Raw genomic sequence first — 23995 nt, 5'->3', positions numbered from 1 at the left:
GGTGCAGTGTTGCTTTGAGCAGCTGTTAATGTCCAGCATCTCCCAACTGCCGAGGGGATGACCAAAGATTAATAATCATTAAAAGGTTGTGACTTATGGATAAAAGCATCATTTTAATCTTTATCAAACAAATATTTGATTAGATTTTTTTTTAAATCTTGTCTTATTTTAGTTTATTCTGTTTATAGGGGAAATTTAAACTCACTGCAAGTATTTAAATTAGCATTTGAAATGAGACGTGTGATTATAATTATTAGTATTTATTTGATCCTGCATGTTTTATGAGCATCACAGATCTCCTGGAAAACACACACACACACACACACACACACACACACACACGCAGATTCAATTTGTTTTTGATGAATTCCATTTTCATTTAAATGCTCAACCAGGATTGTTCATGTACCGCTGATGCCAGTAAAGTGTATTGAATAGCATTAGAATGACTCAAGAGCGAATGACAGAGTAGCGAGAAATGAGGGAAAGTGAAAGAGAGACATTGAGAGACAACCACACGCTGATGAGCGACTGTTTTTTCCCCTCTGCTAGGCTGATGTGCTTAATCTGCCTGTCAGGATGACTTTTGGGGACATTGATTCCCTCTCCTACACAAATCTGAAATTGATCTCATTAATCTCCTACGCATATATTCACAAAACACATCAGGGCGAGACGTTTAATTAACTGCATTTTTTTCTGAACAAACTAGAAACTGCCATCATCTGTGAGAGTTTGTACAACATTAGGCGGCAAGAGCAGCATGAATCTGACAGGGGTGCACCTCTCAAGTTAGCCATCTTGTCTGTTTTCTGAAAGTGTCAAAAAGCCTTGCTGTCAAAGTAATTTGACAAGATGGACTAAGGCTGTGGGTATATTAGTTTCATCTAGTCATGCTAGGAATTTGTTAGCCAGCAGGCTTTGATTAGTTTTTATAAACAGTCATCACTCATCACTTTAAAATGCCACACACAGCCTAAAATAATAAGGTTTAGTATTTAAGGTAAATCCACATTCAAGGACAACAAACAAAGAAAAACTACAGTGAAATCCACCATTTGATAAGATCCACCCCCCAATAACAAAGACGGGATGTGAACACTGATATATTAAAAAGCTGAATATGACATACTGAGCATTGGTGTGGGTCACTCACCATATTCAGTCAAAAAAAATAATTTTTGCCTCAGGGACCAATATTATAACCACCGGCAGAAAAACTAATCCGTGCAGGTGGTCACACAGCACAGAAGCAAAGCCTAAAAGCTAGAAAAAGGTTTTTGGCTGATGCGCCAGCCAAGCCATTTTCTTTCAAGTGAGTTGGTGCCATCTATGAGTGCATTATCCCATTCCTGTAACACAGTACATCAATGGCAGTCAAGCAATTTTGGTGGTGGAGCAGGAATCAAAATTTCCTCATTCATCATGTGATGTACTTTGGCATAGGAACCATTGTAACCATTCACAATTACAGGACAACGAAGCTGTTGTAAATATATAAATTATATTAAAATGTAGCATTGCACACTGTCATCTAACACTGAACGTAATATTAAATTATCACATGAATGTGGAAAGCCAAAGGTAAGAAGTGCACTCAGTTGGCAGAAGTCAGATGTAGGTGTTTCACTTGGTTCCTTTGGTGAAGGAGTCTAGTGTGCATCCTTTGGTGAATATGCTGGAGAGCCTGTCTTGAATTTACAAGTGTAGCACTAGCTTTATTCATTTAGTGTTAAAATGGCAAAATGGGAAAAAACGTAAAATCTGATTGTTTTTACTTATAATGACGCAGCTCTAGGACAAGGTCTAATGTGTTGGCTGGAGTTCATCTCCATTATTCTGATTCCATTCAGCAACATAATTGCCACAAAGGAGGGAAATGCTAATTATTTTTAGAGTGAATTGTAACCATCCGAGTGCTGTGGAAGTAGCTGTTTCTTTTGCAGGTACTAAGCTAGTTAGCTGCATGATAACAATGGCAGGTTCAAACGGGCAAACACACCGTTTAAACCGTTACACATTTGCTCACAGCAAACAGTCAGTCGAGCAGGGAGTAGTCGCTTTTGATTTCCCCCTATGTTATTTGCATTATTCCACAGTTCCCACTTTCTAATCTGTATTCGCTCTCTTTTTTTTTTTGGCTTGCAGGAAGATTACTTTTCTCATGGAGGCTGGGAGTGTAGGTCACAGCATCCAACCTCCCCTTATTGAGAAGGGCTAAAAGATTATGAGCTGGAGAAATTATAGTACATAGGGGGAAAAAAAAAAAGGCAGAAAAGCTTAATCTTTATTATTCTCAGGATTAGTCTCTGGGTGACTCAACATCATAGCAATCACAGAGGGAGAGAAATGGCATCTTTCCATGAGGAGCAGAAAAGGAGGGGAGGTGAGATGCTTTCATAGCTGCAAATCAGAGCAAAAGCATCAGAGAAAAGGCTGCTTTGCCTCATTTCATGGTGAATGCATTTCCTTGGATCATCTGTCTGAAGTAGGCTCTCTGTCTTCAGCCTGAAACATCATGGCAGCGTGGAGGCAAAGTCTCTTCTCTGACACCAACGTGGCCTGATGAGCCTCCTTGGTGTGATGTTAATGATTTGTGACTTAAATATCTAAATTAGGGCAGTGCTGAATTCAATGCGAAATGAATCTTAAATGTTTCGCAACACTCTCACTGTGAAAATACGTTAATCATCCATCTCTGGAGATTGATTGAAGGATGGAAGCAGATTTTCAGAGTGCAATAGACCAGAGAAAGTGTGAAGCAGGCAAATCTATTCGTATAAGGGAAATATCAGCAGAGTTCACATTATGTTAATCCTATAGGGATATTTTTCACATTATATTTATTCGAGCTATGACTCTAATGTCAAGCTCAGTTTGACCTGATTTAACCCCAGAGGTTGTCCACTAACTTGAACATTTATATTTCCTTTGGGTCTAACCAAGTAAGTTTATATTATAATCGATGCACAAAGCATGTAGCTTTCCTCCTTTTGAAACCACAAATGTGGAAATATGTTACTGTAATATTTGACGTTACAATCATCACCTTTGTGCATTTTAAATCTGAATATAGACCTATGGTGCCATTTTAATGAGCTGTTGAGCACTGAATAAATAAGCCTGTAACCAAACCCGATATATTTTACAACCCTTGTTAAGAAAATACACTCATAAAATTCTTATATGTGAAAGGAGTATTTTGGCCACATAGTGTGTTGTGTTCTGCAGTTAATAGCATGCAGTATTCAGCGTCACTGTAAATGTCACCTGTAAATGTGTTACACAGACAAAAACAACTCAAAAGTTTTATGACCACCATCTATATCGTGGATATAGATGAATGTGAACTGCTTTTTTCACTGAAAAAAACCCAACTACTTTTTTCACTCCTCCGCTCAGCTGCTTCTCATACCCAACACAAAGCCATCATAGGCAACTCCTGCAGTGTCCTTGGAGCATACAGTTCAAATGAGAAAACCCTACCACCCATCTGAAAACAACATTATATTTCTATTTGTAGTGTCACACCCAGTCATAACAAATTGTTTAGTAAAATAAGAAAGTCTTGAGGAATGAGGAATTTAAATACTAAAAGTTCGACCTTTCCTGACAAGGGCTTTTTTGTTAACCTTCCAAAACACATTGTCAAATAATGAAAAACTGAATGGTATGTTTTCCACTCCAAAGTAGCAAGAAGCTCACAGGTTTTTTTTTTTTTTTTGGTTTTTTTTTTTTTTTTTTAAACAGAAGTGGTTAATGCACTGGTGCTTCTGCAGTAATGGTGATGCCATTCATTGCTCACACAACAAGCAGAGCTTGGCATTTATGATGAGCTCTGTTGGATGAATTAGCATCCATTAAAACTGCCATTGACAGCTCTGCTAAGCTCTCTCCACTGGAAACAAAAAGGTGGAGAGTGAAAGTCTAATTTCCACAATGGCTTAAAATGCTGCCCTCGTCTTGCACTATGTGGTCTTTAAATAAATCATCTTTATTGTGACAAAGTACATTTAGGCCACGACTGGCAGCCAACAGGCAAATTCTCCCGCTGACTGTCATTGTCTATTTAAACTCACACAACCGCAGCTGGCAGAGCCAGTGGCTTAATGAGAATTTCTACCTGCAGGGAACCATCCAGCCCAGATCAGGCTCCCCATGGTAATCTGTCCTACTTTCAACTGGTGTGTTGTGGGCCCTATTTTCACCCCAGGGACCATAAACTTCTATTGAATTCGTTCAATGGGATATCCAGGACTGTTGTTCTCTGGTCAAGGAAGAAAAATCACAGGAAACTGATTTCTCTGCAAAAAGCAAGCAGCAGTAGATCTAATGTCCACACATTTATAAGCTTAAATGATGAGATGATGAAATTCATCATGTTTTTGCTGCTCTTTTCCCTACACCGCTGGCAGAAAACAGTAGCAGAGGCAGGCTAATGCTATCTCATTAAAGAGAACTTGCCCTGTCTGGGAAATTCTGGTGTGAGCAGGTGAAGCATCATTTGTGTTACCCACACTATGATCATTTATTTCCATATTGTGTTTATACCAAGACGTTGTGCTTGTGACACATGTAAACAGGAAATCAAAGTAAATGCACAGATTTTATTTCAAAATGTATTTACAGTGAATCTTTTGTACTGGTTGCAAAAGGGCAAACAAATACTGTAAGATAAAGCTTGTTAGGGAAATGACCATAAATACACTATCAGCACTGCTCAGACTGAGCAGTTGGTGTGTGTTCTGTTTGTTTCCTTTATCCACCCTCTGCCCTTCCATAGCTTTCTATGAGTCTGTATCAAGCACACTTAAAACAAACTGCCACCATCTGCTTGAATTGAGATAAGCCCAAGTCCAATGAGGCCTGCTGCAACACATACTTATCGATATTTAAAGTCTGTGTGCAGCTTTATCCGCCTCATGAACTTAATAATTAGCAGCTCTCTGTCTCTCTCCCAGAGCTGCTGTGAAGGTGGACGGCTGGCTGCCTCATGATGTCAGTTCGAAGGATTACACGTTAACGGCTTCCGAGATGAGGATCGCATGATGTGTGCATACTGGTGCACCCAGAAATATACTTATAAAGAGTAATAAAGAGTCGATTTCTTAAGAGATTGGAGGGTGATGTTCTTTCCGAACAGAAGAGTAAGAAATGGATTAGATTGTGTCTTTATCTGCTCTTATGTGAGCTGCAATAGATTGCTGCAGGGAAGATGTATTTTTGTAGACCAATCCTGAAGTTATCACTCCTTTTCCGAGTGTGATTAATGTGATTTTAACAGTGGCTTCTTGGTTTTAGAAATCTTTCCTGTAGCACACTGTTAACAGGTCAAGCTAACCAGTTTGCTGTAAACAACCTCACCATTATTTTGTTACTTTCCGTTGTTACATAAGCATTCCCTTAACTACGTAATTTCATTTCTGGAGTTACAGGTTTTGCTAAAAGAGAAAAAAAAAAAAAATAATAATAAATTTGTTAAAAATTGCACAAATCCTGTGTAATACAGTTTCACACTGCGAAATCCAGTCAGACAAACTAAGAAGCCAAATGAGGTGATATCAGTAAGTAATAAAATACGGTCAGATCTTTAAACCTGCAATATTAGGACCAACTACCTCCCAACTGTAATATAAAAGCAGTTCTGCTCTATTTCCATGCTGGTTCATTTATCATCTGGTGATGATGCTTGGCCTGAGACCTGTTAGATACTGTATGCTGTGTATTTAAAAGGTTTTAACCCAGTTTATCTAACACCACTCACCTTAAATCTTACATAAGTCACGACAGCTAACCATAATTGCACATTTTGGTATGAGCTGCAGGAATCCACACAATTTGTGCTCAAAATTCTTTGGCCGATGTGATGTCTCCTAGCAGCTATGTATTTTAACAGGTTTAGCATTTTCTGCCTGATGTTCAAGGCACATTGCCCAAACTGGAACTAGATTATTTTCATCCATGTCAGCAATTCAGCAAAATACCAAGACGTGAATGCATTTTGCTGACAGAATGTGCAGGTTGTTTGCATGTCTGAATATCTCACAGTGTGAGTATTTCTTACGTTGAAGCCGAGTCCCATTTTGCACCAATTCAGAGTTCCTGTAACAAATGGCCTGAATCCTTTGTCATCACATCAAAGACAGATTAAGACAACACAGGGAATGTTCTCAGTCAGCAACTGGTCATGTACAATGGCCAGGAGGAGGAAGACATACTAAAAAGTTAACGGGTTGCAGTGTTAGCAGTCCTGGCTGTGCCCCATCCAAGAAGAGAAACGATTTCACTGTAACTGTTGTGCTTTACCTCAAAGTTCATGTAGACGGCCAGGCCACAGGCTAACAACTCCAGTTTGATGGATGTGAAATAGAAATTTTATCAGTGCCAGGGTCCTCAAGAGTTCATCACCCAGCGGTCACGACACAGAAAAAGCCTGCTTTAACTGAACCCATTGTCATTTTACCACAGTGCGTTCAATTTCGACAAGTTCTGTTACCAAACTGGACATAATTTTTTCATATCAGAAAAACATCTCAGGAGGACACTGGATTCTGCTTGGTAAATAAAAATAAGAGCCAAACAGATAATGTGATATTACTGATTCACTTCTCATGACATTCTTCCTCAAAATTCAGTGTGTGTTAAATAGTTGTTAAATAGTGGTTTCCTTTTGTACATCCAATAAACAGGGAAATTATACTTTTTGTCTCCAAGATACAAAGTGTTTGGGGTGAAACTTTGACTGAATTGAGGTGCTAAACAAATATGGAACTTAAATAAAAAAAAATTAAATTAAATTAAAAAAAAGCAGTAATACATTTATGACAATCTAACCCAAAGCAGTGGAAAATAACATCCTCTGAAGCATTGACAGCCAGCGGGGATTAACATTTGCTTCATGGACACTTTTATAATGTCAATTACAGTAAAATGTGCCAACTCATGCACACAGAGTTTAAAGAAACATATGCAGTGCAAAACTTGTGCAAATAAATAAAATTAGACTTATGAATATCAAGTAGTGTGAGCATACAGTGTAAGCTGCATATTTCAGTCACAGGAGGCTGAAGCAGTTTGGACACGTAGCATTATAAAGTTGGATTGGATGGATGGAGAGCCTCAGATGCTTGTACAGTGAGATTATTTGGAGTTTCTCCCCTGTTTATTTATCCCAACACCGAAGTGGGTTCTCCAGTGTTCCACCAAATAACCTTTCATCCACTCAGCACCTTTACAATCTGGCCACAGAAAATGTATAAGTGGCACTATCGCATACAAAGTCACTAGAAAGACACAAGTAGATGTGGATTAGCCTGGGTGTGTTATTCATGAGTAACTCACTCTCCTCGTCTGCAGTTACTGCCAATTTTCTGTCCATTTTAGGAAAACAAACAGACATTTATTTGGCGGCATCAAAAAAGTATGATCAGCCTTGTGTCTTGGTTGACCAAAAATTTCATCGCAAAGATGAAAAAGATTTCAGATCGTATGAGAACATGACACACTCATCTCTTCATTAAGCTTCTTATTAGTTGTTGAATTATAGAGATGGCCCTACCTCTTTACATTTACTGGTTACATGCTAATGGTTTCTCATTCTAAGAATCCATTGAAGTGCATCACGACACTGTGACTGACCTCTGGAGTAACCTTGGCAGTGGTGGAGGCTTTGAAATGGGCTGGCAAAAAGTATCAGTGATAGATGAAGCAGGCCTGAGATTTAATCAAATCTATTGAAAACCAGATTTGAAAACCAGATTTAATAAATTATAAATTCTAATATTTCAACACTTTTTCCCTGATCGTCAACAGTGTATCTACTCTGCATCTCCATTATGTTGCCTCTGTGCTAATAAAGAAACCTGATTTGACTTGAGTAATAGACACCACAGGAGATGATATTATCTTTAAAGCATTTAAAACATTTTAGCGTGCCCTCGTGGCCTCCACAGTCTCCTAAGACCGCCCTGTCATATGGTGGCATTCGTCCTAGGCTGGTCTGTGGCAGATCCAGGTCACCAGACATCTTGAAGCTGCATAAGCAAACTCAGAATGTAACGGCAATACATGGCGTTTGATTAACTCATTAAAATTACTTATCTAGTGGGTAATGGTATGCAGGCTCAATTCCAAGGATACATTTGGAAATTTTTCCCCTCACTTTGATGCAGGATGTGAGTTACTAAGCCTGGACATCAGAGAATCATTCCATAAATCCTTGCATCACATTAACTGTAGGGATTCCTGTCTGAAGAGATTTTCTCCTCCTGATAAATCAGATTTAACTGGTGTGATTCATTAAGAATGTCAGGAGGATCTTGCAATTCAAATTTACTTCAAGCTTCTCTACCTTCAAAAATTGACCCTGCAACTTACCAAGACACAGTCATACAGTCCAAGATCGATAAGTCACTAACATGCCCAATTACATTACATGATCCTGGTGGTGATTCCTGGTGATTATGGTCACCAGGGAAGTAAAATTGGTCTAATTTGTCTAAGATTAGCTGCAGATTGAGGTTAGAGTTTGGTTCAGAGTTTATTGAGCTCTGCATGTCCTCTTAAGTGAAGTTAAGACAAGTGTGTGTGTGTGTGTGTGTGTGTGCGCGCGCGCCTGTGTGTGAGAAATCTCCCACAGTCATTAACAGCCAAGCTAATCAAACTCACACTGCCAACACATCAATCAATGACTGATTGGGGCTGTCAGTCTCTGTTAGCAGGTCTGAGGTAAAGGAGGACACAGACTCTACTGCATCAGCCAAAGATCTGGAAAACACACAGACTCAGGCAACCTGCCACATTTTTCTTTTTAATTTGATGAAAATGATGTCCTGAAAATCTGAAAGATTGGTGAAATGTATGTAATGTATACAAGTAGAAAGAGCATGTATTCTCTAACAAAATCACAACAGGAGTTGCAAAACTGCACTGGCATGCATAATGTATTTGCATTAAACTTCAAAACTAAGACTTGACTTCAAACTTCAAAACTTAACTAAGTTCTGCTGACAAGAATCAAAAACTTCACAAATAAATTAAAATGCTCTCACTGACTCAAGGCAGAGAGTCAAAGTACAGCAGACTAATTGAATTTGCTCTCCAAGATAATCTGAACTATTAGTACTGCAATTAAAATTATACTTCACCATTTTCATTACCCTTCGATTAGAATAATGACTCATTAACACTGCTGGATAGTGAATATGAGCCCCAGCAGGAAAATCAATGGTCTCCTCTAAACTGACTCATGAACTTCTGGCTCCTAAGACATTTAGGAAACTTTTCCATAACATTGAAAACAAACAAACAACCACATTTGTCTCTCTCTCTGATTAATGTCTCACAGCTAGTACGCTGGGTATCAGATTGGCACATTTGACTTGTATGAATGGACTTTATGATTCAAGATAAATCAGATTAATGCAAATTAAAGCTTTTATTTTTAATTTACTGAGGGTTAGTATTGTACATTCAAATACAGACGTGTTTTTACTCAATAGTGAAAATCACTTTTTTTTTATGTCAAGTTCTAAAATTTTGCAAATAAAGAACCCATCATGGTTCTGACAGGGAGAGGTTTTGTGAATTAAAATCAGAAAAAAGGGAAATATTCAGCAATATGTGCTAATATGGCAATTAGTCACTGCAAAAATAAATATTTAACTTAGGTGTTTAGCTATTATGAATAATTTTTTAATCCCTTTTATCAGGATGATCTTAGTACATATTTTTCAACGGTTTTGTGTTTTCTAAAAGGAAGATTTCAGGTTGGTAAAAGCTAAAATAAAAATCTTAAATCTTAACACCATGAGATAAACAAAGCAGATTGTGGCTCACAATCAACAAGGTAATTTGTAACCTTGCACTAGGTTATTTTAGGCTGATCAGATAACTGTGATTTGTAGCAATTTAAAGCCATCTCCCAGTGTTTTAGACCCCTAATATATAGCAAATAATTTCTCTGCGTGTGGGTGGTAAATTGCATTTCAGGATTTTATTTTCATGAAATTGCACAGTACAGCTTCACACAAACAGGATTTTATTTGACTGCAGGCTTTGGCTTTGTCACCTGTTTTAATGGAGAATTAAAACAGGTGAGTTGCAACAACTTAAGCTAGCCTGTGTTACAGTGCATTCATTTATTAATTCTATTCACAAGCCCCGTCCCTGCTTCCATGTTCAAATACATCTTCTCAGCATTTGCTAGTTGACAGTAGATTAGAGGAGAAACATGTAGGAGAAGGAACAGGGGGTCGACCACTGAAGACTTTGCCCCAGAGCTTTGAAATTAATTATTCAGCAATATTAGAATGAATTAATTTGTCAGTGTTTTCAAATATCAAACACGTGGGTTTTCTGGCTTTTAACGTTTTATTGTTCTGTCTTGATTCAAGAGTGCCTGTTCTTCGGTTTCTAAAAGTCTAAATCTTGACGGTTCATACTGTTATGAACATGTGATTTGTTTCATTACCCATTTAGCTTCGTCATGTTAGTTCTGTCTCATGTTCATACGCTTACAAACTCATGTTTCTGAAAAGATTCCCAGCCAGACTTTAGGGAACAATGTGCATTATCTTCTGCATCTTATACCACTGAGCGCGTTAATTTCCAACTGAGGTGCAATTGTGCTGTGCATCTCTGATCACGTAATTACCAAAACCAGTCACCATGTCGTACTGTAGGTGACCATTTGCATCACTCACTGCGCCGTACGTGGTATGATACATGGAAACACAGTCTCAAGTGTGCGTATTATTACAATGTTGTGCTCCTGCTGTGATTCCTTATAATGATTTTATTCCATTTAGTGAGGTAAGACAAAACATTTGGAGCTGTAGTTTCTACTGCCTCCTCATCATTAACAGACTAGTGAGAAAGATATAAATCTCCTGACTAAGACATTTGTGCTTTAGTCTTGGATTTTCTCATGCTGTCACATCTCTTACATGCATTATGATGAACAAAAAGTGAGAATCATATACATAGCCTGTCACAGCAGCTTCAAAACGAGCTCTTGACGAGGGGTGGAGGGGTGGGAACAGCTGCAGCATGGCCGGCAGGCAAAACTCTACATTTATCTCCTCTCCAACTGTTTCCCTTTGATCTCCCTAATCTGCCATTTAAAGAAGAAAGCAACCCGAGCTGCCACATAGACACTTCTCAGAATTACCATCCAAGCACACACTGCAAGAACCTTTGCCAAAATTAAAAGCACCCTTCTGAGGCTGAAAATACTGTATGTAGATTATTATTCTACTGAATATTTTTTAATTAAGCAGCAATTAATTATTTTGTTGATAAAATTCCAGAAGGGAGAAAAATACAAGTTCATGGCAGCTCCCAAAAGGCCAAGGTGAGATGTTTATGAATATATAAAACACATTGGTTAAAAATAAAAACTCTGGCTTATTTGCTGATAATTGGGCAGAGACAAATCATCTTAAGTGTTGCCTTTTGCTGCTTTTCAACGCTTTAGTAATTTCTGCACTTGCTAAATCTTTAGTTTATATTTATTAATATAGGGGTCAAACTAAGCAACTTGAGCCTGTTATATTTTACCACATGTACTGCCAATGTGTGCTTGTAAAATTGGCAAAACTAAGGTTGGTCTAAATTTAAAGACCTAAATGCAATAAGCATTTTGTCCCAATAAAACGAACACAAATGACTGAAAATCCCCACAGTGCCTTTATCTTTAACAGGCTCCAATTATGCAAGCTAATCTGGGCATATTTCCCCAGGGAGGCAAAGACATAATTGCCAGCAATCTACACAGTGATATCAGTGCTGTTCTTGTGTGGCTTTAAAATGACTTGACACATCTGGGAACGACAACATTGTATCAGTCTGAACTCCAGACTTGGCTTCATCAAACGGGGTCAATTAGAAAAACAAACTGTCCAGGGACTCATTGTGGATGCAGAGGAACTGAGAGGGGGGCAGATGGTCTGCAGGAGACCGAGCCTGCCCTTGAGCGATGATGCTGAAGACAGTGTTGTACAACACGCATTGGCAGGGGAGTACTCACTTGCATTTAGGCTGGTGCTTCCACAAAAACATCACATTTCAACACAAGTAAAACCTCGAAAAAAAAAAAAAGCTTGTAAAACTGTCTCTGCATTCCTATAAATACATGGTACTGACACATACAGTACTGTAAGAGTAAACAACAGTCTTACCTAACAGCATCTCCACGTGTTTGCCACTTCCTTCTGTGTTTGACTTAGGCTTCTCCTGCCAGCTTATCTCCCATCAGAGAAGTTGAGCCAAAGCCAACAAAGTGCCGCCTCGCAGATAACCTTCTGTCGATACCGTATCTGCCCCCCCCCCCCCTCCCACTTTGACTCCCTAACTAAGGTGAAATGGCAGTCCTTTCCTCAGTCAGTGACACATCCTGGCTTTGATCCAAACAGCTGCAGCTAAAGAATGATACATGTGTGCTTCAATTAAAAGCCCCATGCTCTGCTGATCACAATGCCCTTTATGAAACGAACGAGAGAAAAGCAGCGGAAAAGGAAAAGAGGCTGTTTGAAGAGCAAGTCTGTATTCTTCTGTGTATGCGTATGTAAGAGAGAGCGAAAGAGCAAGAGAGTGAGTGAGAAAGAGGCTGATGAGAGAGAGAGAGAGAGAGAGAGGGAGAGAGAGGAAGAGAGAGAGAGAGCGCGCGAGAGAGAGGGAGAGAGAGGAAGAGAGAGAGAGAGAGAGAGAGAGAGAGCGAGAGAGAGGGAGGAAGAGAGGGAGAGGGAGAGAAAGAGAGTGAGAGAGAGGGAGGAAGAGAGGGAGAGTGAGAGAGAGAGAAAGAGAGAGAGGGGGGGGGAGAGAGAGAGCGCGCGAGAGAGAGGGAGAGAGAGGAAGAGAGAGAGAGAGAGAGAGAGAGAGGGAGAGAGAAAGAGTGAGAGAGAGGGAGAGAGAGGAAGAGAGAGAGGGAGAGAGAGGAAGAGAGAGAGGGAGAGAGAGGGATGGGGAGAGAGCGAGCGAGCAATCTGGCAGAGGACTCACTTTGTATAACATCAACATCCCTTATCTCCCCCTCCTCTCTTTTTTTGACCAACAACATTCAGTCTCCACACCTGCATGCTACCTTAAGGGCACTCAAATATAATTTCCTTCCTGGCATTACTTAACAACAATGGGCACCATTTATCAATCCGTTTCTGTTCAGTTTGACATGCAGCCATTCTGTGTTGTTTCCCCAGAGTAATTAACATCATGGACACAAGGGCAAAAAACAAACAAACAAACAAACAAACATGTAAAAGCTTTCAGAGCTTTCCTCAGCTGATAAACTCAGGTTAGATACCGTTATGATTCATCCTGCAGTGTGATTGCAATTCTTTGTGTGCTCGGGTCTATGTTTCGAGTAGGTTGAGTGTGCACTGAGTGAAAATACCTGAGTCACTCACGCAGCACAAAGCCTTTTTTTATATATATACTTAAACCAACACTTTAGTGCCTGGCATAATTACCGCCATAGTCAAACAGCAGCCACTCAATGTTCGGCCCAAGTAAACCTCAGTAACATGAGCTCCTGGATTGTTCTTATAGGCTTACCCTCAACGTTTTTTACCCCATATCCACCGAATGATAAAAATTCACAATATCTGATGGAGGGGTTGGGCTGATTGTAATGACACAGGAGTGTTAGCAAAGTGACTGTAACACTAACAAGTACAGGTTATTTGCAGCCTAACAGTTGAGACATCATTCGAAAATGTTCTCTCCAGCAAACTCAGTTTAATGAAAACATAATGTACACTACGTCACATTTTCTGTGTTGTTCATGGGTTGCAGATTTAATTGAACACATCAATAAATTGTCCATAGACAGTGCATTTATTTTAAGTCAAAATATACCATCTTATAGTATTCCATTGTAGTGACTTTTACTTTTAACTTTAAGTCATACAGTCAGCAACATTAGTCATCATATATTCGTAGCTGTAACACTTTGTGCTTAAAGAAATGTGTTATTTCTCCTTGTGAGCAAAATAAAATGACTGTCTAAAGAACAATTATCTATAATTTTGATGTATTATTATTGTTGTTAAAAGCCATATGGTTACAATACATTTTTCAATTGTTGCCAAGATCAGGCCATTTATAATATAACATAGGTACAAATATGTAGCTACAGAAATATAACCAATAGCCATGAAAATATATTTCTTCAGTTAATTAAGCATTATATCTACTTTTTTTTTTTTACACTACACTCCCAATATTATAACATAACCCCGGGCCTCCAAAAATGTGCAATGTAACTCACTCTGGAAGGTTAACACACTCAAATGAATTACAAAAGTCAAATGGAAATTTAGCATATTAATAGTACAGCTGTTTCAACACTCAGTGCTGAATTTAACTATTTGAGACTAAGCAACCAAGAGTGTTCAGCTCTGTTTGTTTTAATGAGCAAGTGGGGGAGATTATTGTTCAACTAACAGTTTGCTCATTTTTCTGCCTATTCTTTTGTTGATCGCTCTGTTGATATTAGACAGCAGAGTTGAGTTTCGACGTTTTTTTTGATGCACTGTGATACTCCACCACAAATTGTAAGTGCTGAACTACAAAATATTTTACACATATAAAAAGGTTAATGTCAATACATTTATGATGGTTTGTCACGATTGCGCTGTGCTTTTAGTTGCTGAAGAGGAAGATTTTCACTCACAGAAGAACATAGCTTCATATTTTGGGAGGCAGCACAGGGTCTTATATGTGCCACTGGGGAGGACTGGCCTTCACTGCATTGTTATTCATGCCACAGTCACTATAATCACTTCAAATAAATGCAATTATTCGCACAGTCTCTACACTGGAAACCTGGCTTCAAATGTCATGCAAGTGTTGTCCAGACACACACAAACACACACATACAAACAAAGACCCACACAAACGCACACAGACACAGCTTGTGTCTGCCCTGTGTGCTCCTTGCTGGCTCCTTGTCCACTTGAATAAGTGTGGGGTGGAAGCACAACACTGACAAATCGTGACAGTTTTACACTTGATTTCAGACTGCTGTATTGAAATGAAAGAGCAAGGAGACAGCCTCAAGCACAATAGTCATGGCGGCTCTGCACAGCATGCTTTCATTTGTCAGTGGACGTACTACAGTATATATCAGCTATGCATACCTCCATTTAGCTACGGGGGACTCTGTACGTATATAGTTACTTGTGTGAATCAAACTCAGGGAAGGTCAGGGAATAGGAAATGATTCACAAAGCCTGTTTGTTTTTATAGTAAGCACGCTTCCCTAAACAAATTTATTGATATACCTTCACATCATTATTAAATCTTGCTAAACATCTGATCTCAAAAGACAGCCATATCACTAAAAGTTAAACTCAGTTTTGCCTTCAAATACTCACCGATGCTTCATGCAACTTTTCTTCACATGCAGGATAATGACTCATGTTCACATAGACAACTACAGAGCACCACCATCTACGATAAAAAGAAAGAATGACTGACTTGCTTTATTTCAGTCTAAAATCCAGCTTCAGCTCCCTGGGTAATTTGTAACCTGCTTACAGGATGCAGCCTTTGGGAATACTGTAAAACAGGTGTCTGCTTTAATACCATTGTCCCCTAAGGAAAATTGCGAAATGGTGAACAAGCTCCCATCGCCCGCCTTTTTTCTGTTTTGGCATCTGTGTCTGCAGCTGATGCTCTCTTCTGCAGAGAGACTGTGCACAAGTATCACTAATGACAGATAAAGTGACAGCTGAAAAAATCTCGCTGAGCAACTCTTGCTATGTGAAATGAGGCCAAGCAGCAGAAATTCCAGCTGATAAACGTGTTAACTCACTAAATGTAATGTCTATGAGAATAGAGCTTTTATGGCTGCCTTTGGGGCGACCGTGTATGTACTGTATTTTTATACACAAGAAAAAAAACATTCAGTGTTCAGAAGAAACTATCTGAAAGGAAGCTTTGTTGCAGGAGAGGGTTGATTTTCATTCCAGAGTATAGGAAATTACATATTTTTAGGGTAGGTAAGTTCAAACAGCCTTTCCCTAAAGCCCCATTAGGTTATTCTGAAACTTGGATGTTTTTGCCAGAGGTGTAATGGTATATGACAAAGGAACATAATTTATACATACATGATGTATACGCCCCTCTGGGCAGAGAGATTCACTCTGCACACAGTTAAAAATAGCCAAAAATACACATCAGTGCAGTCACACTGGCATGTATCACATTATAACCATATCATAGTCCTCCATGAATTAACCGGTCCATAAAACTCAACTAACAGACTTCCCCTTACTTTTTCTCCATGAACAGTCTCAACATTCAAAACTGTCTGACAATAATGTGGAGTTAAAAGCTTAGAGGAAGTAGCATCTCCAGGAGGAAACAATGAGATCGACATTTTGTTAGTTTAGTTAGTTTGTAATTAGTTATCGCCATCTCAGAAGGACCGTACATTAAGTTGGTGACTTGAAGTTTTAATAATAATAATAATTACATGTCTGGAATGGGCTGATACTGTCAAATGAAACTGAATATTGCTAATTTACTTTCAAAATGCATGTTTTATCCATTAATGTACCTCCTGACCTCCTCAAGTTTTGAATACTTTATATAGAGACAAATGTCCCTTCATGGAAGTCTGTACACATGATGCTCATGGACCGTGGAATGCTCTTCACACCAATAAATGAGAAAAGTATAACCCCTGAACTGCAATGACTCAGTCACGGAGCAGGCTTTTAATGTGGCATGTACGAAATGGAAAGCGCTTTGCTCCACTCTTTTTAAAAGAGCCCCCAGTGAGAAACACCCCACCCTATTTTCATTTGGGCAATCACTTCATGAAGCTAAATAAAGGGAATGTTAGTTCAGCTGTGAGAAGGAGGTGGGTATTATTAGGCTGGTTTCATCGCAACACACACTGCCAACAGTCACCTTAACAGACTTGGTCCATCCTCCTTTTCTCCTCTCTGTACAAAAGCTGTCATTACTCGGGACTTCATGTAGGAATTTCCTTCCCACATGTTTACACAATTATTTATCATTTTTCTAAACTCCAGTTAAAACCTGTTATGTTCCACAAAATGATGGGAATGCCTTGTCCTTTAAACAGGAAAATCCTTATATTGCAGGTACATTGTTCCTCGGGATGGTTTGTCAAAATGCTTTTTTATATTTGAATTTTATTTAAATTTATTGGTGATTACCGCATTTCCACTATCCAGTTTGATGTGACAGTTTAACTGAGCATATGACTTTAGGCCATCATCAACATTACACTACAAAAGACCGTTGTTTGCAGTTAATTAGTGGACAGATCATTACCCTTCCTCTATAGAAGGAATTAAATATCAATTATCAAAAGCTACAAATATTCTCTGCTTCTAGCTTCTTTAACTTTTTTGTCTTATGAGATAATAAATTACATATCTAAACAAAACAAGCCATTCAATGGCTTCTTCTCTTGGATTGCTTTTTCCCCATATGTCTATTTCCATGATTTTGAGATTTCTCTTTTTTTTGGTAGATTATCACTAAATTTAAATAAATACTGACATACTGAATATTCAGAAGTAAAATCATTTTCCTGTCTGTAGACTAGTTGCAGTGATTCTTCAAATAATCCCTTTCATAATAATTTTAGGGTCAGGCAGTTGATTGCTGTGGTATAGCCAATTTTGCAACCACCCAAACAAAAGGGGTCAAACCCTGTAGGGTTCATTTAACCAGTTCAAACATGGCAGGTGTGAAATCACTCTGTGCCTGTGAGGGGAAGCAAGAGGCTCTTCACCCGCGGGGCCGACACAAGCTGCCGATGGCTGACTTTCTGTCAATTAGTGGACGAGATGGGCCTGACATGGTGGCCTACAGGAGGTTTTGTGCTTCAACTCTGTCAGTGCTAATCCTGTTGATGTTCAAGTATAATGGTGGGAAGTTTAAACCACAAAAAGTCTGCACAGTAAACAAATAATTTTTAAAAACAATGGTGTTAAGTTCACATGTCGAAATGCAGTACATCAGTATCTCTGCGCAAATGTGGAGTTTATTGATTATGGTACAGTATGGAAGTCTTTCAGTCTTTCAATGTGGTTTGTTTTACAGAAATGAGCTGGTAAGGGCTACATTTCACCTCAGAAAACAAACTGCTCCCTACAGTCTCGCTACCAAACTGGAGCAAAATGGAGGTCATAAAAATAAATAAATAACACCCAGACAGAGTATTTCAGTTTGTTGCGACATTGAAAGGCACTAGCATATATCTTCTGTCAAATACTCACACAGTCTAAACCCAGTCTTATTTATTCCTATTCTCATATAATAAACTTCCTTCAAACAGATTTTGACTATTTTTTTCACTTGGGGGAAATGAAAAAATAAAATGCATGCACTTTGAAAATCCATAGTTTTCAGTGTGGTGTCACAGTGTTTTATTTCAAAAAAGGCCTGCTCACTTATTTCTAACCCTGAGTGAATGTTTTCCACAGCAGTAACAGTGAGCATCAACAATACAAGGACCATACAAGGTGGGATTCATGCATTATTTATTTTAGATTTGGGCTTATCGTACTTTTACATGGCATAATGTCTTGCCTGAAAAAGCCCCAGAAGAACAGAAAGGTTTGATGAAATCCCATTCCAAACACTACTCTTACTCAACAGGTTTAAAACATTTTCCCACAAGTATAAAAAAGCAAACTCGCACCTTCACAAACTGACAAAGAGAATGGATATGCTTTGGGTGCAGAAATGCCGTCAAGTGATCAGTATGTGTTTGCTAAAAGCAGGGATAGATGAGTGGGTGATTTCAGACATAAATCCTCTCTGGGGCATTTCTGTGTGGAATTTCCATGTTATAATTGCGTGGGTTCCCTCCAGCTACTCCAGCTTCCTCCCACAGTCAAAAGACAAGCAGGATTTGAATCCAAACTGAACCATGACTTAGTGTGACCATGAATGATTGTTTGCCTCTGTACATCAGCATGTGGTAAACTGGCGACCTTTCCAGGGTGGACGTCAGCCTCGTCCTACGTCAGTTTGGATTGGCTCCAGCCCCCTCCACAAAACTGAAGGATGAGCAGTCTAGATTATGAATGTACAGATCCTCTCATACAGGTTGAATAGAAATTGAGTAACTCTCACACAGGTGTCTGTCTCACTCAACTGACCCAGATTTCCATTAAAGTAAATTAGCAAATATGTAACACGCACACATGCCACTTCCCTCCTTATTTTTCCTGATTAGTCTCACACTTTTAAGGATGAATGATGATCTCCAAATGCCATTACCTGACTGAAAAACAGTCAATAACATTCTGATGATAACAAAATGAGGCTGAAATGAAGGAGAATTTAAAGATTGGAAGCAGTATTAATTTAATTTTCCAAGCACAAAGTTAATGTGGAACAGCTAAATATGTGTGGTAAGCCTACAGAGGGAGACGGCCTCATAAATCAACATTAAAAAGCCCTCTCTTATTAGCCAGTTGTAGATTAGAGGTTATTTTTTTTCTGAATTCTGACTGATCAAGCTGGTCAGCGCGGCAGAATGACACAGGTGGTGGTGAGTGAAAGTGATTAATGGCTCCTTAGCCAAACAGGTGTGCTGGAAATGCTTGAAAACGGCTAGAGGCTCTTCTGGAATATCAAATATATTCTGAATGAATAACACCTCCTCATGGTTTGCCGATGTGAACATTTACAAGATTGTAAGACACTGCTGGTCAAAATAAATAAGCATCTGACATAACATTGCCATAGTCAAGACCTAAGCTATTTCTCAATTTTTTTTGCCAAACTCTTGCTAGAAATCCTGCAGAGACCAAAAGGAAAAAAAAACTATCTTCTGACAGATAGCAGTTTCTTCAAAGCATTTATTTATTCAGTTTTCGTGCCATTTTATGGCATTTTTTTTATCCTCTGATGATGCAGATAAAGACAAATCTTCACCACAACATGCGACAATCACATGGTTTGCAGGTATTGGAATACATTTTCTAGGTTTCAAGAGGCAGTAGAGTCAGACACTCGACAGTATCTATTTCAACCACTTGTAAACAGACAATGTGCTGTTTTACAGCAAAGCTGTTGATTAAACTGTGTTTTGGGCAGGGTGTATTGTCATCAAGCAAATATCAAGTTATGAGTCTTTCAGTGAGCTGTATTGAGGCTTGTCCCTCCAGTATTATATATCAGGATATGAGAGTAATGCAGCAGACATTTAACTTGCCATCAGGTGAATAAAACAGGTGTAATTAATAACAGAAATGGTGGCTCTGTTCCATCTACCTGCCCTACTTGCAGGACTGACGTCTCACAGACATGCCTCAGTGGGATCGGATCGAATGGAGCCATCATTCATTTCATTACCATCACCTGGTGTTTTCTTCCTTTGACAGGTGAAAATGTGGGGAGAGGTCCTGGGCAGAAAGGTCCAGTCATGCACGGACTGCCTGACCTCATTACACTGACTTATAGGAAAGGACATGTCTGCTGAAGCGTACCGACAGTTTATTCTTATTTAGTATTCTTCTTAATATGAATCAATATTGGACTGCGAGGGATTGAACCTGACAAAGTAAAAGTATTACCCATCATCAACAGTAAACTGGTTAACTGAACTTTTAGGAGACACTGCTCCCAAAGTGACTGACACCTGGTGTTTGTTGGCCTGCTTACCATTGTATATAATGCCAACACTGTTGTATATTGAAGTTTAGTTTCAGGTGATGGAAATAACGTATCCTACCTGTGCTGACGGCCTTTGCGAGTCGGCGCAGTCTCCTCTGGTGTGTCTTCCCCTTGTAGTGGATCTGGGCCTGGGCACTGGAGTTAAGCCTTATGTTGCACACCTGACACATGGTGGCGCTGCTGCTCTGGCGTCGCTCCCGTTTGACCCTGTATCCTGTCCTCACTTTCCTTTCCTCTTCATCCTGCTCCTCCTCCTCCTCTTCTTCTTCTTCGTCGTCATCTTCCTCCTGTTGCTCCTCCTGATTCTTGCAGGGAGGGCTGCTGTCTAGCCAATTTGGATGTTTCATATCTGGATGCAGAAAAATTATCATTAATGAAGAGATTAATTAGAGATCATCTGATTAAAAAATTTGTTGTGTAACAAGTGTTGAAATTCTTGTGAATAGTTACGAGATATTACATGAATATTGTGGAATGTAGGTTGTTGAAGCCCCCACAGGGGGGCAACAGAGCAGCATAACTGCATTCAGACAACTATTGACCTCTTTTTTCATGTGATTCAAACTGCAATTTCATGTGTCAACCAATGTAGAGCAAATGTAAACCCAGAATTCATAGCCATACAAAAGGGATACTCATCACTTAGACTTATTCACATCTTTTAACCAGAGTGCTCACAAATTTCAATATATTTCAATGCACGTTTAAAAAAAATCTGACATCCCATCAAAGGGCTTGAATTAGACATCCATTAGCTGAAAAAGACGGCCTCTCTCTCTCACACGTCACAGCATTACAACAGTCTGTAGATAAGTATCATGTTCCTGCATCTCTCCATTTATCAGATAATAAAAGCTGGTTCCCGGGGGGAAAACAAAGCGACATGTTTCTTTGTGAGCGCACACAGCCTTAATACCTGTAATGGCTGAGCAGTTACAGCAGACCGACAGAATAAATCAAGCTGCAGCTAAACGCGAGCTCCATTGTGAATGTAGAAATGTCACCCAAAGTCTAACTGAATTCTTTATTTTTGGTGCTGTTCATATGATAATTGCATCAATTAAGTCCTCATTGTGTTGGACATTTCATCCTCCGCCTGACTGAAGGTAACCCACACCGCCACCACCACACAGGAACCATTATTTGTCAAATCTTTGCTGTTATAAAAATTCAATTTGATCAGCAAAAAGATGAAAGTGGAATGGAAATGTGTTCACTGGAATTCATCAGCCTCCAACCAGCGATATGGACTTCAAAGCTGCAGCCCAACACAATTATTGAAACGAAAATATGACAGTCAATGAGGAACTCTGAAGCCGGTGGAGGAATAACAGGTTTCAACAAAAATCCCCGGTTCAATTCAACTCTGACCACAACATTTATTAATTCATTCAAAACTAGGAATTATGTTTTTAAAGATTCAAATCTAACCACTATTAAATACTTCATCTATAAATTTACATAGATGTCACTGAATTGTTGTCTCTACATGTCAGCCCTGAGATAGACTGGTGCCCTGCTCAGGGTCTACATCGCTCTTGTACAATGTTTCAATCAGAATGCCTTTATTGTTAATACAACTAAATTTGACTGCTGCTTCTGTAAAATGCTTCATGATTAAACATTTTAGTTTAAAAGTATAAAACAACAAAACATGTTCAACAAAATGTAATGGATAATAAATTAAGTGTAAAGTGCCTTGGTTTTTTCTTGTTGATAGACTGTCAAGATTACATGGCTTGGTTTAGAACAACCATTGCTTTTAGCAAAAAGAAAGGAGAAAAAAAAAAAAAAGCAGTTTCAGTCCATTAGTCCTTTATTTGAGAGATCTGTAACGAGAACAGGTCGTTCGCTCCAACCCAACCAAGACCCTGCACGTACAAGCAGCATGAATAATGAATGAACATTTGTTTAGATCTGTCCAATTTTCAAAATATTTATTTAATTTCAATTATTTACATTCAAATTCAAGTCAAAGCATCTCAGCTGTATGATGTTTGGAGTCTAAAACTGAAAATAAAAGATTATCTGAGAGAACAAAGACTATTCTTCAAGTTACCATTCAATAACATAAAACAGCAACAAGACAATCTTTGAATACAAAATCAAATAAACACAAATTGTTTGATACTTATGCTTGATAGAGTAATAAATTCAAGTACAAGTACATGAAGTGGCCCTATACACCAATAAATACAGATACACTTATCGTGATAAAGCAATTGTTTTCCAGACAAAAACAAGCTACAGGCCCAAAGAGGAAATATGAAGCTGCTCTCCAAATGTCTGAGTACAATATATGTCTCAGTTCTGTCCGACAGCTGCTGGATAAGAGCTCAGACTTATACTCTTGCCTCCAAAGTCTTTTGTCAGTAAATGGTTTGCCATCACAGAGCAGTATTGATGTTGAGAGACAGCAGACAGGGTCAGTGAGATGGAGGTCCGGTCCGTCTAACTCACTTTAGGGTAGTTTGCATTGACAGTTGCCTCTATTCAAGGATGAAATACATGAGCAAAGCCACAGAAACTCCGTTTATTCAGCTTGCAAACTACTGAAACATAAATATTTTTTATCTGTTCTGTCTCCCAATAATGGTTCGTTGGCACTAATGTCTTTACACTATTCATGGTAACGCCACAGTATCCTGTAAATACATTAGAAAATATTTGGCATTTGTTTTTAGGCAATCACAGAAATTGAGTTAAATTAAATTTAACATAATAAATGGACATTTACTGTACAGACTATGTGCAATTTTCTTGCTGAAGAAAACCCTTTGTAACACTATATTTGCAAGAAAAATTTTGTTTTTATCCAGACTGTCAACAACAAATGCATGGTAAGAAACAGGCTGAGGTCTAACACAGATATTTAAATAAATCCAAAAAAAAGACTCAATTTATCTATTGGATGTGTGGCTTTGATGACTTTTTGACAGTAAAATATGTTTGCAAATGCCCATCTGTAAAATATTATCTATGGTATGATCTAAAGGTTGAAGGAACATGAGCTTCAGGCCACTGGTTTAAGCGCTGGCACTGTTTTTCAGCCGAGTCAAGCAAACTGAGCTCATTCTGGCTAATGTCTAATACTGTACATTGATTCCATGGGTGTGTGAGCCCTCCTTTTCATTGGAAACACTCAAGCTGCTCCACTTACTCATCTCTATGTGGCCAGCTGGAGTTATCACCCGACAGCCCCATTACAAGACAACTTTTAACAGGTTGCCGGCAGCCAGCAGCTGCTGGGCTTTTGCTGATTCTCTGTACCGCAGCCAGGGCTGCTTTGCCTATTTGGCACCTGAATGGGCAGCTGGGCTGCTGG

The 23995-nt window shown here is 38.9% G+C and overlaps 1 protein-coding gene across 1 annotated transcript in view; it reads right to left on the bottom strand.

The window, feature by feature from the left end:
- The window catches only part of LOC115060172 (zinc finger protein 385C-like), a 50018-nt gene that overhangs the window by 13559 nt on the left and 12464 nt on the right, over positions 1–23995 (bottom strand). Inside the window, exon 2 of the mRNA XM_029528024.1 lies at positions 20729–21019. Coding sequence (XP_029383884.1) covers positions 20729–21019 — 291 coding nt within the window. The remainder of the gene's footprint in view (positions 1–20728; positions 21020–23995) is intronic.

The sequence above is a fragment of the Echeneis naucrates genome, chromosome 19 (genome assembly GCF_900963305.1).
Source record: "Echeneis naucrates chromosome 19, fEcheNa1.1, whole genome shotgun sequence".
Classification (NCBI taxonomy): domain Eukaryota; kingdom Metazoa; phylum Chordata; class Actinopteri; order Carangiformes; family Echeneidae; genus Echeneis; species Echeneis naucrates.
This window is presented reverse-complemented; position numbering and strand designations above follow the sequence as displayed.